The sequence below is a fragment of the Aythya ferina genome, assembly GCF_964211825.1.
Source record: "Aythya ferina genome assembly, chromosome: 7".
NCBI classification, from domain to species: domain Eukaryota; kingdom Metazoa; phylum Chordata; class Aves; order Anseriformes; family Anatidae; genus Aythya; species Aythya ferina.
In genome coordinates, this window is record NC_140302.1 from 22,097,194 (window position 1) to 22,109,835 (window position 12,642).

Consider the following 12,642-nt stretch of genomic DNA (forward strand, 5'->3'; position numbering starts at 1 on the left):
GCAAAGGAAATGGAAAATATGGTAAAACTTGTCTGGAAGATTGGGTTCCCTTGGTGCTAAGAAAAATGCCCAGTTATAGATTCACAGGAATGGAATTTGTCTGTCTGTGTTCTCCTGATTAGGTACTTCTCTTGACATGACCTGGGCAGCTGAGATTGGGAAGGTGCTATGGTTAGACTGTGGTCTCAGGTTCAAATCCATGCTGCCTATGATGGCTCCACAAAGCTTTCAATGTTATGATATTAATATTCCCATTCTTTCACTGTTAATTTTTGGCAAAACGCTTCAAAAATTATTTCAGAATAACAGTTTTGTCTGGCTTTGGATACAAGACAGCATGGTGAAAAGTCTAGTTACAAGAGCAGAAGTGACCTTTCTAGAAGACCTTGGTACACAACCTGCTGTGAGGGGGTCTTTCTTCCTTCTCAGAGAACCGGTGTCATGCAAAAGTCTTGGTTGCTCATGGCAGTATGGAAGAGAACCTGCTGTAACACAAGTGTCTGTTGCCCCCTTTCTGCTGCAGGAGGAGTGTAATGCTTTCTACTTCTGTAAATATTTGATGCCTGAGTAGACTTTATCAAATATGCAGTATTTAGTCTTTTTCTAAATAATTGATAAAAATGTGGTTTAATGTCAAATTCATATATGTATGTCCACATACTATATATATTTATATATTATTATTTATTTATTTATTTATTTATTTTTCCTGAGTGTATATAGTTTCTGTGACACTAGAGTGGTTATGTACTGGAAATCTTTTTTGGTCTCTTTTAGGTACCATTTTTTTTTTGGTGAAGAGTTATTTTCTGTATTTGCAGGCCTGGCCTTTTTCAGTCTGGGAATTGCTGGAGATCTTTAAAGTGGCATTTAAGCTACACCAAGAACTATGGATAGCAAGGAACTAAATCTACCTATTTAGCCATAAAACATTCAACCTGAGTCAGCGCTAGTATTTAAAGGCAAAAGCTTAATTAAAAATCCACAATGGTATATCCCAAGGAGAGGGTCAAACCTTTTATGACTACTAAATATTGGGGCAGAAGTCAACTACCACCAATGTTTTTTCATCTTGAAGCTTTCTCTGGGGTGGGAAAAGTCCAAATGTAGAAGGCCACATGATTTTTGTACTGCTTTATCTCATTTAAAGAGACAGTAAAAGCTGTTTTAGGGAAAACCCAGTTCTGACAGAAATCTCATGGATTTTAATAGTATCAGTCTTTTAATATTAAAATCTTTGGTTAGGCAAAGTAATCCATAGAAATAAAAACAAAGGAGCAAAAAATCCAAATATTTGAAAGTGAAACTGAAAGTGTGATGTTGCACAGCCTACTTTTATTAACTTGGACTACATTTAATTATAATATCATTAACCCCTAATTCCCCCCAAAAAGAGGATTAGAAAATTCTTGACATGTCATTTCTAGTTTCACATTGCATCCTGTTAGAAACCTATTATTTTATTTCCTGACTTTCCTTCTGTTTTATTCTCAAGCTTAACTATTGCCTTGAAGTTTGCACCTCCAATTTTCTTGTGTTTTTAAAGAGAAGTAAAATTGTACCAGAGGAAAATACATTTTACATGCCAGCATTTGAAACAATGGCTCTAGCTAGAAGCATGGAGAACAGGTTAAAAATGCTCTCAAGTGTCTGACTAGACAGTGGAACAAAGATGTGTAAATCTCTGTCATGAGCAGATCCAAATTAGTGCTGCCAGCAGAGGCCTCTTTGCCCTTTGGACTGTTGTCACCTTTCATGGCCTGCCAGCCTGTCTGTCTGGCAGCTGCAGCAATGGTAATATTGGGTACTGCTTTGAGCTGTTATCTCCACAGTATCTGCTGTCCTCAGTGCATGCATCTCTCCTGGCCCTGTGGCATCACTGCTTGTGAATGGGGCCTTGGAAAGCGATTTGTGGCTTTCACCTGCCACAAAACAAAAGTTTTACAACTTTTTCTACTATTTTAAGTAGGAACATCACAACTCTTGATGCTTTCCCTTTATAGCACCCCTGTGAGATAGGGAAATACAATTATTTCTGCAGGTGGGAAAGGAAGCAGGGAATGCTAAAATAATTTTCTTGGTTGTTCTTAGGAAATCTGTGGCAAAGCAAGGTCTCAAAACACATCTATCAGATCCAGATTTAGTTATTAGACACCCTTACTGCTAAAGATTTTGCCTTGCGAACTCTCTCTTGAGCCACCTACAAATGAATTAGGAGGGGAGCAAGGCTTTTGTAGCTGGTGCATTGGCCTGGAGCAAGGGTGAGTAAGTTGTTCATGGAATTTAAAGATTGATAGCTGTAAAAAGAATCTGAAAAGTGATTTTACCACACTAGGTTGTTTGTCTTCCTTAAAGAATAAATAAAAGAAGGCAGGCATAGGAGGGAAGATGAAAATGAAGTCAAAGTGCAATGTTTCTTGTCTTTGCAGTTTGAATTATGCAAGTGCATACATTTCAGGAGGATCATCTCAGAGTTACAAGGTACTTCCTTGATATGTAATGTCTCTTACAATTCAGAGTTTATTCACATGTGTCAAAAAAAGAGATTTCTTTGTCTTGGAAGGCAAGGATGAAATATTTCAGTGTGGAGTTATCTCATTAAAAAATTATGAACAAATGAAAAATAGATGTTAGAAAGTAATCTAGAAATCAGTCTTAACTATATGACATTTACTTGATTCTTGAACAGCGATTTTTTTTTTCTGCATATACTATAAATTCCTGGTAAAAGAAACAAGTAACATTTTTTGACAGCATTGATAATTGGTAGATGTTTGTTTCAAGAAAAGGAATTCAAATGTTGCCTACGCAATAATTAAACAAAGCTTATAATTATGTGTTCCTTATCCACAGTTCACCCAAGACCTTCCAGAACTGCATGTCAATATGTACAAATGATAAACTCAAGTCTTAACATCATCAAGACACCATATTTTATTTGCCAGTGAAGATTTCTCATTTACCTCACAAACTGACACATGTTAGAGAGAGCCGATTTTGTGATGAAAGATTTCATCCTGGCTTTGGGAAAGTGTTCAAAACAGTTTTCAACTGAGCAAAATTCATTTTGAGCTTGGTTTAAGATGTATTTCTAATCACATCAGCTGTAAAAGATGCCTTTTAATTTCATGGGCCCTGGGAAAGTGAAATTTGAGTAAGCTGAGAGTGTTGTGAAACAACTTGTTCATAAACATCTCATACAATAAGTCTTGGACTATCTACAATGAAGTCACTGAGCTATAATTATGTTGTTTCTTCAAGGTATGTTCAAATTACGGATGTATATTACTGTATCACTGATATACACTGTATATATATATATATACAGTGTATATATATATATACATATATATACAGTGTATATATATACAGTGTACCAGATATACATATATATATATACAGTGTACCAGATATATATATATGTATACGTATATATACACTGTATATATATATATACAGTGTATATATATATACAGTGTGTATATATATATATTTTTTTTTTTTATTATTATTTTTTTTCCCTCTGTTATCTCTTCCCCCTGGAAAATAAGTATAATACTGACTAGAGGTAAAAGAGACTTTCATTGAATTACTGGAGATATTCAGTGCAGGAGTCAGAGAATTATATCTCTGTATGGATGCACATTGTTCCTGGTACAGCTGTGGGCTCTCCTAGCAGAATGCAGAATAATTGCATGTCTTAGGTTGCAAAATATTTATAGTCTTCTAGATTCAAAATCTTTCTTATGAAGAACACCAAGTTCTTAAGAAGAACATCAAGAACATTTTAAGAAGAGAATATCAAGTGTTACACTAGTGAGAACTAGGATAGGAAAGGGGAGAGCACTTCAGAAGAACCAGCTTCTGTGTAACAAAGCCCCAGGAAGAAGGTTTTATACCAGGCAGAGACCTGAAGCTCTGGTTATGCCAGGAGGAAACATACGATTTTGGTCTTGACTTGTCTGGCAATTGCTGTTTTCTTGTTTATCTGTCCTTAGTGATCTGGTCTGTTGTGGAGTACCTGCAGTACATACAGATTCGAACAGACCTGTTGATCTGGCTCAGGTAGATCAATGCAGATCTTCTCAAGATAAAACATACAAACTGTTTGCATGCTAGAAACTGGTGATTTTTGTGATAGCAGTTAGTAAGATGTAATAGCAACAGATCTTATAGTGAAATGGTGCTAGGGACCCGGCATCCACTCTATGCATTTCAGGAGTTTATTACTTTGTTACTTTGGACTGGACATGTTATGGCCTTTTGTTGATTTGACAGCAGAATTGTTATTACAAAACACCCTTGTTATTCCCATTTACATTTTCAGAAGTCAAAGCCTGAAAGCCCACATCAGTACAAGCTCAGCTCTTAGTCTCGGTTCAGTAGATTCCTGTGGGCCCCAGTATAGTAGAAGGCATGTATATCACAGAAACATAGGTCACATCCTTGGTTGATTTTATATGCAAGTTCTCTACCTTTCCTATCAAAATGATGTCCTGTTAGGCTCAATTACCTCACCAGAAACTCCTCTCACACTTTCCTTATCCCTCTAGTTAATTATTAAAACAAACCCAGAATATTAACTTATACACTCATCAAATTCTTATCAATAGGAATATGATTTTAACAGGTAAAAAGCCTCCAAGTTCCTCTAGATTGTTACCAATAGAGTGGGATTTGGAAAACAATTCTTGTTATATAAATAGATTTAATGTTTTCTCAGCAAGGAAAATGTTGCTATGTGGAATAACAGCCATTAGGTGAAATAGAGCAACTCACTCCATATTAAATCAAATGCTTCCCAGTTTGTTTGGCTCATATAGGAAACTCCCAAATATTGTTTCCTGTGCATCAGTACAAGAGAAATAATGTACTTGAACATTAAGGCTATCCTAAATGGATTCAATTTTTCAAAAATTATATGATTGCATTTCTTATCTGTTATACCTGTATTTGCTTACCTAGTATTTTATTAAAATGACAAGTATTGACATGAAACTTTGTCTATAAATATGTCAGTAAATTTATAGACAAAGATGTATTATCTGTGTATATAAAGATCTTTCACTCAATTCACACAAGTTGTTAGTAGCAATAGCTTTTGATTATTGACATCTGCATCCAGTATTATTGAGTAACTCAGACTTTTAAATCTTATTACTGGAATTCAGAGCCAGCTAATATTTGAGAAGGTATTCTGAATGGACAATAGAGACTTCAGTGTTTTAGGGTTAGACCCTGATTTTTTTTAACTCCTTGGAGCATTGATGTATTTGGGTAAGCAACTACTGTTTTGGCACTGGTCAGTAATACATGTCCCTGTATGATGCCCTTCCCAGTCATTTCACTGGCCTAATTTTTACCTCCCAAAAGACTCAATCTTCAGAGCTTTATATATAACATTTACATGCAGACTTCCAAGTGCTCTGTCAATCTGATCAGTTAAATTGTCATCTTGGCAGTAGATGAGCCAATTCTGAAAATTTCACTCCATACTATGTACAAGAGAAGAGCTTCTGTATTCCAGAAATAGTTGAACTTGTACTTCCTAACATTAAGGTTGTCTCTGATTGTTTTGGGAGGACCATCACCCCGCAGCTGCTGTCAAAAAGACTTTCTTTTCAGCTGATTCGAACAACAGTTCTTTTCCAGCATCTTTATCCTGAGCAAGTTCCAGCCCAATCAATTAAAGTCCTTCACATGAACAAGTTTCAGTTCACATTTTTGCTTATTTATTAGCAGAGAAATTGTCAGAGTACAACAGAACATTAGCTATTTCATGGGGAAACAGATAAGAATGAGAAACTTACGGCTGATGCATTATTTTGAATCGGCTCAGCTCATAATCCGATAAATTCTGAAAAGAGAAAAAACACGTTTTGTATTTTAAATAAAGTTCTAATTAATTGAGATCACTCCATGAGGTGAATTACATGACACTTTTAAAAGTGAACTGAGCAAAGACCTAAAAATAGTTTTCAGTTTTGTAGTTACGTGATTGTCTTATCTTGGTTAATGTTTAACTTTTTATTACTCACTCCTTGTAACGTTTCTGGAAAACAGGTAGCACACACTGTATTGTTAAACTGGAATTTAACCAGGCATGTGGCAGATTAAATTATGCTGGTTAATGAATCATTCAAAAAGCGATAAGCAAGCCACTTTATATAGTCTCTTTCCAGCTCCACTACAGAGTTTCTTTTGGGGTTGTTACTGAGATCAGCAGATTAGCACAGCAGTTGCTGGCTGGAAGATTACTTTTAACAATGGTTGGGAGACTATACAGTCACCCACCTTTTGGTCTGCTCTTGTGCTAGACTTCTGCATGAGTCCTCAACTCATGAAACACTGGGGATGAAAAATAGAAGCATTTTTTGTGTGTCACATATAGTGCTGCATAAAGACCCATTTTAGCGCTGAGCAAACTAACTCAGATACAGGAAACAGTTTGGCCTGCAGCTGAGCTTCTCATGTTGGGCTTTTAATCTAGTCTAGCCAGACCAAAAGTATAATTGCGTGGTTTCAGTCCAGAAACATTGTGCTAATGCTAAGATGTTGTCTTTCTTGACATAAATTTCAACTGTAAACACGTCCTTTTAAATAGATGGAATTATAACCCTCCTCCTATACTTTGTGTCAGGAAGAGGAAATCAGTTTTTGATGATGTTGTTTCCTGAGACTCTGTAGGAGCAGCTACAGAGAATGTGAATCCCTTAAAATGATTCTTTGCAGTGACTTCAGTGATACTGAATTCATTGTACATTGATTGATGTTAGCTCAGCTCTGTTTTTCTGGATAATCTCCAGCCATCAGTTCCATTCCAAACTCTTTTGACTTTTCCCTCACCATCACATCAACATGATAGATGAGTTTGTATTGAGCATGTAAAGCAAGACACTGACAACTGTGTTAGACAAGGAGATCAGGAGAACATGTAGGTTCCAATAAAAACACATTTCCTCAGTCTGTATTTAAATTCAGTAAAATCTCTGCATTTTGAGTTCTTTGTTATATTTGTTGTGAAAATACACCATTTCAGACACTAGAGAATCCCCTGCATTGAATACTTAGGCTGTAATTATACCATAACAAAAAACAGCTGCATATCTACATGTAGTATGTATGGTAATTAGCAGATGATCTAGCTGATCTAGAAATCACCACATTCCTGAGGAAATTTAAAGCTATACTGAGCTGACTGATTGACATACAGACCAATCCGGGCACATTTAGATGTCATCAGCTGAGAATGAGTCATCAAATTGCCTCTGCAAATCAATGACTAGCAATATTAAGTCAATTTCTGCACATATTTTTTCACCTTCTAAATGAGAGGAAGAAATGATGTTTTTGTTATTGTAAGGATTAATTCTTGTACACTTCCTTTTCTTTACAAAATAAAATATTTAAGCTTTTACTTGTGTATATTAAGTTGCTAGGTGATCAAAAGACAGCTTGTGCAATTCTTTTTGGCCTTCAAAGACAGTGTTCAATGGAATCTGCTTCTTAAGCAGTACTCTGCTGTAGGTAGTGCTTCCTGCATGGGTATGAGCTCTGTGAATAGGCAGACCAAGAACTTTTTAACTGATAATTGAGTTTAGTGGGTGATGAAACTATAGACCTGAACTTTCCTTTGCTGGTGAATGTTTTATACAGAGAGTTTTAGTTCAATTCATTTTTTTTTTTTTTTTTTTTTTTTTTTTCCTGGTGACAACTTTCAATAAGGGTATTAAATTATGAACTTCCTTCCAGTTTGAGGAAACTGGCATCTATGAGTACAGCTGAAAGTTGTCTTTTTATTTAGTAAGTTCAATATTTATTTATAACAGAAAATTATACCACTGATTGTAACTGGGAAGTGCTACTGCATTTTAGCCACAAAATTCTGGTCTTAGGAAAGAGTACAAAAATATCTTGCATACTCAACATTCATGAAATTACATGGTAGTTTCTGGAAGAAGGAAACTAATTTTTCTAGTCTTTAACTGTTCATTGCTCCTGTTCTTGCTGGTGATATACATTGTTAGAGCATATGTATACATATGAGCATGAATAGGGTATATTGCAAATTAATACATGTGATAAAGAAGAAGTTAAAGTAGTTTCTTTCCTGGAGGGATTTGAATTGCAGAATAGACAATAAGGAAATAAAGGGACAATAAAAAAATAAAAATAAAAAATAGTTTCACATTGGAGTGCAGTTTAGAAAGCACATGCAACTATGTTCTTTTCAAACTAGTTATTGATTTCTTGTTTTCTATTGGTTCCTTTATTCATCAGACATCAACTTTCTTAGTAGCTTACTTAGCTCAGTAACTAACAGTAACCAAAACTCTCAGCTTGCAAATCAAGCCAACCAGCTTTGTTCAGCAGATAGTATCATGGAAGCAGAGAAATGCTGCTATGGTGCAAATGTCTGAGGTGTGTCTCTCACTCCTTTACTTGCAGAGGCATGTCTTGGATTTGAGCGTATGCTGTTGTAGCTGCTTGCCAACATAGAAAGTGAGGAAGCAGAAGCCTTACATCAAAATCAGAGAGGCAAAGCTTCTGTATGATACAGAACTGCTGAGCTGTAAGTAGGTCTTATGCATTTTTGACTGGGAAAGTTTAAGTGGACTCGTGCATGTGTACTCTGCAATGTATGCAGAGCGGCCTGACACGTCTGTGGTGCTCTAGTTCTGTGCATGTGTGTCACAAATGGCCAGCCTGTGTGCATATGGCTGGGCGGGACTGTGCTTTGCAGACTGGGGATGTGTAGGGAATGATAACTGATAGGTGGATAAGGAAGGGACAGACAACATGCAAATGGAGCCTTGTTTGAGGAAGCAGAGTAAATGTGGTTAGAAGGTAAAGCAAATGTGGCTTTCAGACGTGGTGAAACTTTGTAACACACTGGGTAGCATTTGGGAGCTTTTCCGGCCCAAGCATAGAACAGACTAAGGTGCATGTGCTCCCTCTAGTTGGTGGAAATAGTAATACCTTCTGTTCCCTAACGGCTTCAGCCACAAACGTGGCTGTCGAGTCACAGGACCTAACGTGATTTGGCTTCTGCTATTGCTTTGGAGGATTTTTGCCACGCTTTCACAGTTCCCAGCCGAGATAGTGCTAGGAGACGCAGAACTTTTTGAAGCAGGTTGTTGATGTAGATGACTGTGTGATACAGTCTTTCTAGCTGTATTTTGAAGTTCACAGCGCATCTCTTTCCCCTTCTTTACTTTTCAGCCCCTTCATGTAGGATGTAGGTAAGTACCTGCATAATATGATTACAGCTGCAGTTTCAAAGAAAGTCTTGAACAGTCCAGGAGAGCCCTGAAGGATCAGTAGGAGTCTGAATTTTTGATGTGAATTAGAATGAGAGGATTCCATTGACTTTATGAAAGGAACAAAACCAAAACCCATACTGTGTTGCTAGATAAGCTGTCAATAATCTGGGCAGTGAAGCTGTATGTAAGGTGACAGTCTTGTCATTACCTTCCCATAAGTGAGTTACGTTCTGTAACATTGATAGTTCTGAGCACGGATCGGTTTGGAGAACTTTGCTATGAAATGGGATAATTTCTTTGTGTGTTTGTATTTATACACATCCATAGATTGGAACATGATATTGTGTAATGATCTCCTCCTAATTTTCTTGACTGGGGGAGAGGAGTGGGTGGGAAGGGTGTGAGTAAAGGCTCAGATTTATTTGCTATAAAGCTATTTCATGCTGATATGGCAAAATAAATGCATAATATTTTATAAAGGCTTTGTATTCAGTATGATGAACTTCTTTATGTTAAGACTTGCTCATAGAATTTGTTGAGTAGAACAAGAAGACTGCAAGAAGCCATCATTAGGCGGCTGTTGAACAGCTACATTTTTTTTTTTTCCACTTACGAGAGACAGAAATTTGGAGTACAAATATAAATGATCTGCATTCAGGCAGTCAATGCAAGCCAAAAGCTGAAATGTTGTAGAATTGTAATAAGGCAGGCTAATGATATCCCCTATTAACTGACATAGAAGATCTATAAGTGGCCAGAGGATACGCTACATTTCTTAGTAAAAATGTCCTGATGGAATAAGATCTCAGTACTGTCCTCTAGAAACATAATCTGACTGTCAGTCTGTCTCAGAGCAAATTGGACAAATGTATAGTGGAAATATTTTGTGTCTTTTTCCTTTTGTTAGATTGAGGAAAACTGAAATGCAGGGAAAAGAGCAGAAGAGAAAATCATAGAGTCATAGAATCATTAAGGTTGGAAAAGACCTCCAAGATCATCCGGTCTAACAGTCCCCATACAGTATATAAGGTGTGGAATACTTAATCTCTGTCCAAAAAGAATGGCATAGTTAAGAAATGTTTCCATTGTGACTATAGTAGAAAGACTATTAGAAAAGTATACACTTTGAAGTGTGTAAAACTGACATCTAGTGGCAGCAAAAGCACCTCATGTGCAAAGGAGCTTTATAGCAACACCAGTTTGCAAAGCAGATTAACATGTTGTAGCTATGTTTCAGGAAACAGTAATTTCAGTATGTACTCCTCTAGCCTACTTCACATGCTAATTGTTGGTGTTATGGAAGCTTTTGAATGAAATCTGGTGCCTTCTAGTAATATCTTGCTTAAGTGAAGTAAGATGGTGGTGTCTGTTCATCTTCTTGATTGTAGAGACTACTGCTAAAGAAGCATTGTCATCCTGATAAACAGTTTCCTTATGAGAGGAAAGGTCTGGAAGGGATGTTAGAATTAAAATACATGCATCCAAAACAAACAAACACACACACACACACACACACAAACACTGAGGAGGAGACTTAAATAATCTAGTGTTGCTGAAGGAGACTGTATGGCAGTTACCAATTTGAGACTTCTTATGAATAGAGAATTCAGGCTTTGGAGCTGTGGCATTACTGAAAAGTGTAAGCTTCTCTGAGAGTTGAATTAGGAATGGCAAAGACTCAGGATTCACATGAACTGAGGCAAGATGTAAGCTATCTGAATAAAGAAAGCATAAGGGAATGTGCTTTGGTCATTCCCAGTGAATATGAAGGAAGCGTTCATCACTTGCTGAAGTCTGTGCTTAAGTGTTTTTCTGAGCCATAGTTGATAACTTCATTTCTCATTCATAATGTTACTCAGTTGTTATTTTATATCTTCTTCTATATTTTGTCTAGCTCTGCATTCAGATTTTAGTGTCTCTGAAGAAAAACTCTTGCTAAAACTCTGTATGATACCTATGCCAATGAAATTTTAACTTAGCTTTCCCTCTAGTGCTAATGTATATGTATATATATAATGGATAAATGACTAATAAACAGAAAAAAATAGCGAATTTATGCAGAAGATGAAATATTAAGTACTTTAAATTGTGTGTGGAGTGCCACCTCTATAGTCAAGGGAAGGATTCTAAACTGAACACAGAAAAATCTAAAAGCATGGTTCTAGTCTGTCTCCCATATGAAATGAAAGTGATCAGGAAGAGAAATCTAGGTAAAAATGGACACATATCTGAAGGAAGAAGGACAGGAAATGTGCTTCAGTGGAAGCATAATTAGAAAAGGGCAAAAATAAGAAAAAAGAATTGTGGTTTATTTTTCCAGGATTGGCAGTTTGTAGCAAGAATTATTAAAATAGCAAAAACTTTTGGCTGTAAATCTGTATTTTGCACTATTCCCAGTTCATAATGGCATTTATAAATAGCTTGGAGGTTAAAAATATTGGTAGCATAATTCTAATGAAACATACCATGGTTCATTTGAAACTGCACTGAGCTATATATGCTACCTCCATCATTTCATCTCTATTACTTTCAAAACACAGTGCATCACATTTGTTGAACACAAATGTTGATATTCCACAATGAAACTAAAGTCACAGTTATAGAAGTGGTATAAAAAAAAAGCTGCTGTCATTTCAGAGAGGCAAGCCTACTGCTTTAATGTGAAAGCAGAGATGATCAGCAGTCCTGTTGGTCACAGAGCTGCTCTGTAAGGGTAAGATTAGTTAAATCACACTGGCCAGAGCTGAGTGATGTGCTCTTATCTATCCTGACATGGATAATCCAGCACAGGTGCTTAACAGTGCTGATACACTTCTGACCTTTTAGGTCTGTGTGTGATAGAGGCCAGTTGCTGTGTGTAGAGTTGCACTGGCTTTGTCTGCACTCTCTGAGCTTCTCCCTACTGCTTGGACACTGACACTCTTCCAGTGCAGTGAAAATATAAGGATAGGTCATGCTAGCAGCACCAGAGTTGTTGATATTCATGATATTTCTAAGATTTCATAGCAGCCACCTCTACATTTTGCAATAATGCCTCTGTGAGTCTGTGTGGTATACATGTAGATTACTTTGAGAGAAATAACTTTTGCAAGAGTACCTAAAATGTATACATTTAAGGTTAAACATTTTTACTTTGAAAGAGCTCCAGTGAAAGATTAAACTAGTAGATCCTTTGTTCTCTTATATGCTATGAGTGGTTGTTTGTACAATTTATTTGCTTATAACATAGGGGTTTCCATACCATTCTATACCCCAGGATGTGCTAACTCACGCTTGGCTATCCAAGACTTTCTTGAACTTGTCATAGCCAGGCTCACATGCTGAATGAATACTCCCTTCCCTGAAAGCTGGCTGCAGATATAGCCTTGGTTTGAGACAG

General features: G+C 36.6%; 2 protein-coding genes across 4 annotated transcripts in view; one reads left to right on the top strand and one right to left on the bottom strand.

Moving 5' to 3' along the window:
* The window catches only part of BLNK (B cell linker), a 96,706-nt gene that overhangs the window by 60,613 nt on the left and 23,451 nt on the right, over positions 1 to 12,642 (bottom strand). For both annotated transcript variants that reach the window (XM_084526569.1, XM_084526568.1), the window contains exon 3: positions 5,811 to 5,857. In XM_084526569.1, coding sequence (XP_084382695.1) covers positions 5,811 to 5,857 — 47 coding nt within the window. The remainder of the gene's footprint in view (positions 1 to 5,810; positions 5,858 to 12,642) is intronic.
* DNTT (DNA nucleotidylexotransferase) overlaps positions 1 to 12,642 on the top strand; it is a gene marked incomplete at its 5' end in the record, with an annotated part of 166,410 nt that overhangs the window by 13,591 nt on the left and 140,177 nt on the right. Inside the window, one exon of one of the 2 annotated variants that reach the window (XM_084526574.1) lies at positions 8,449 to 8,572. The exons of the other annotated variant lie outside the window; for it this stretch is intronic. The remainder of the gene's footprint in view (positions 1 to 8,448; positions 8,573 to 12,642) is intronic. 2 annotated transcript variants of the gene reach the window in all.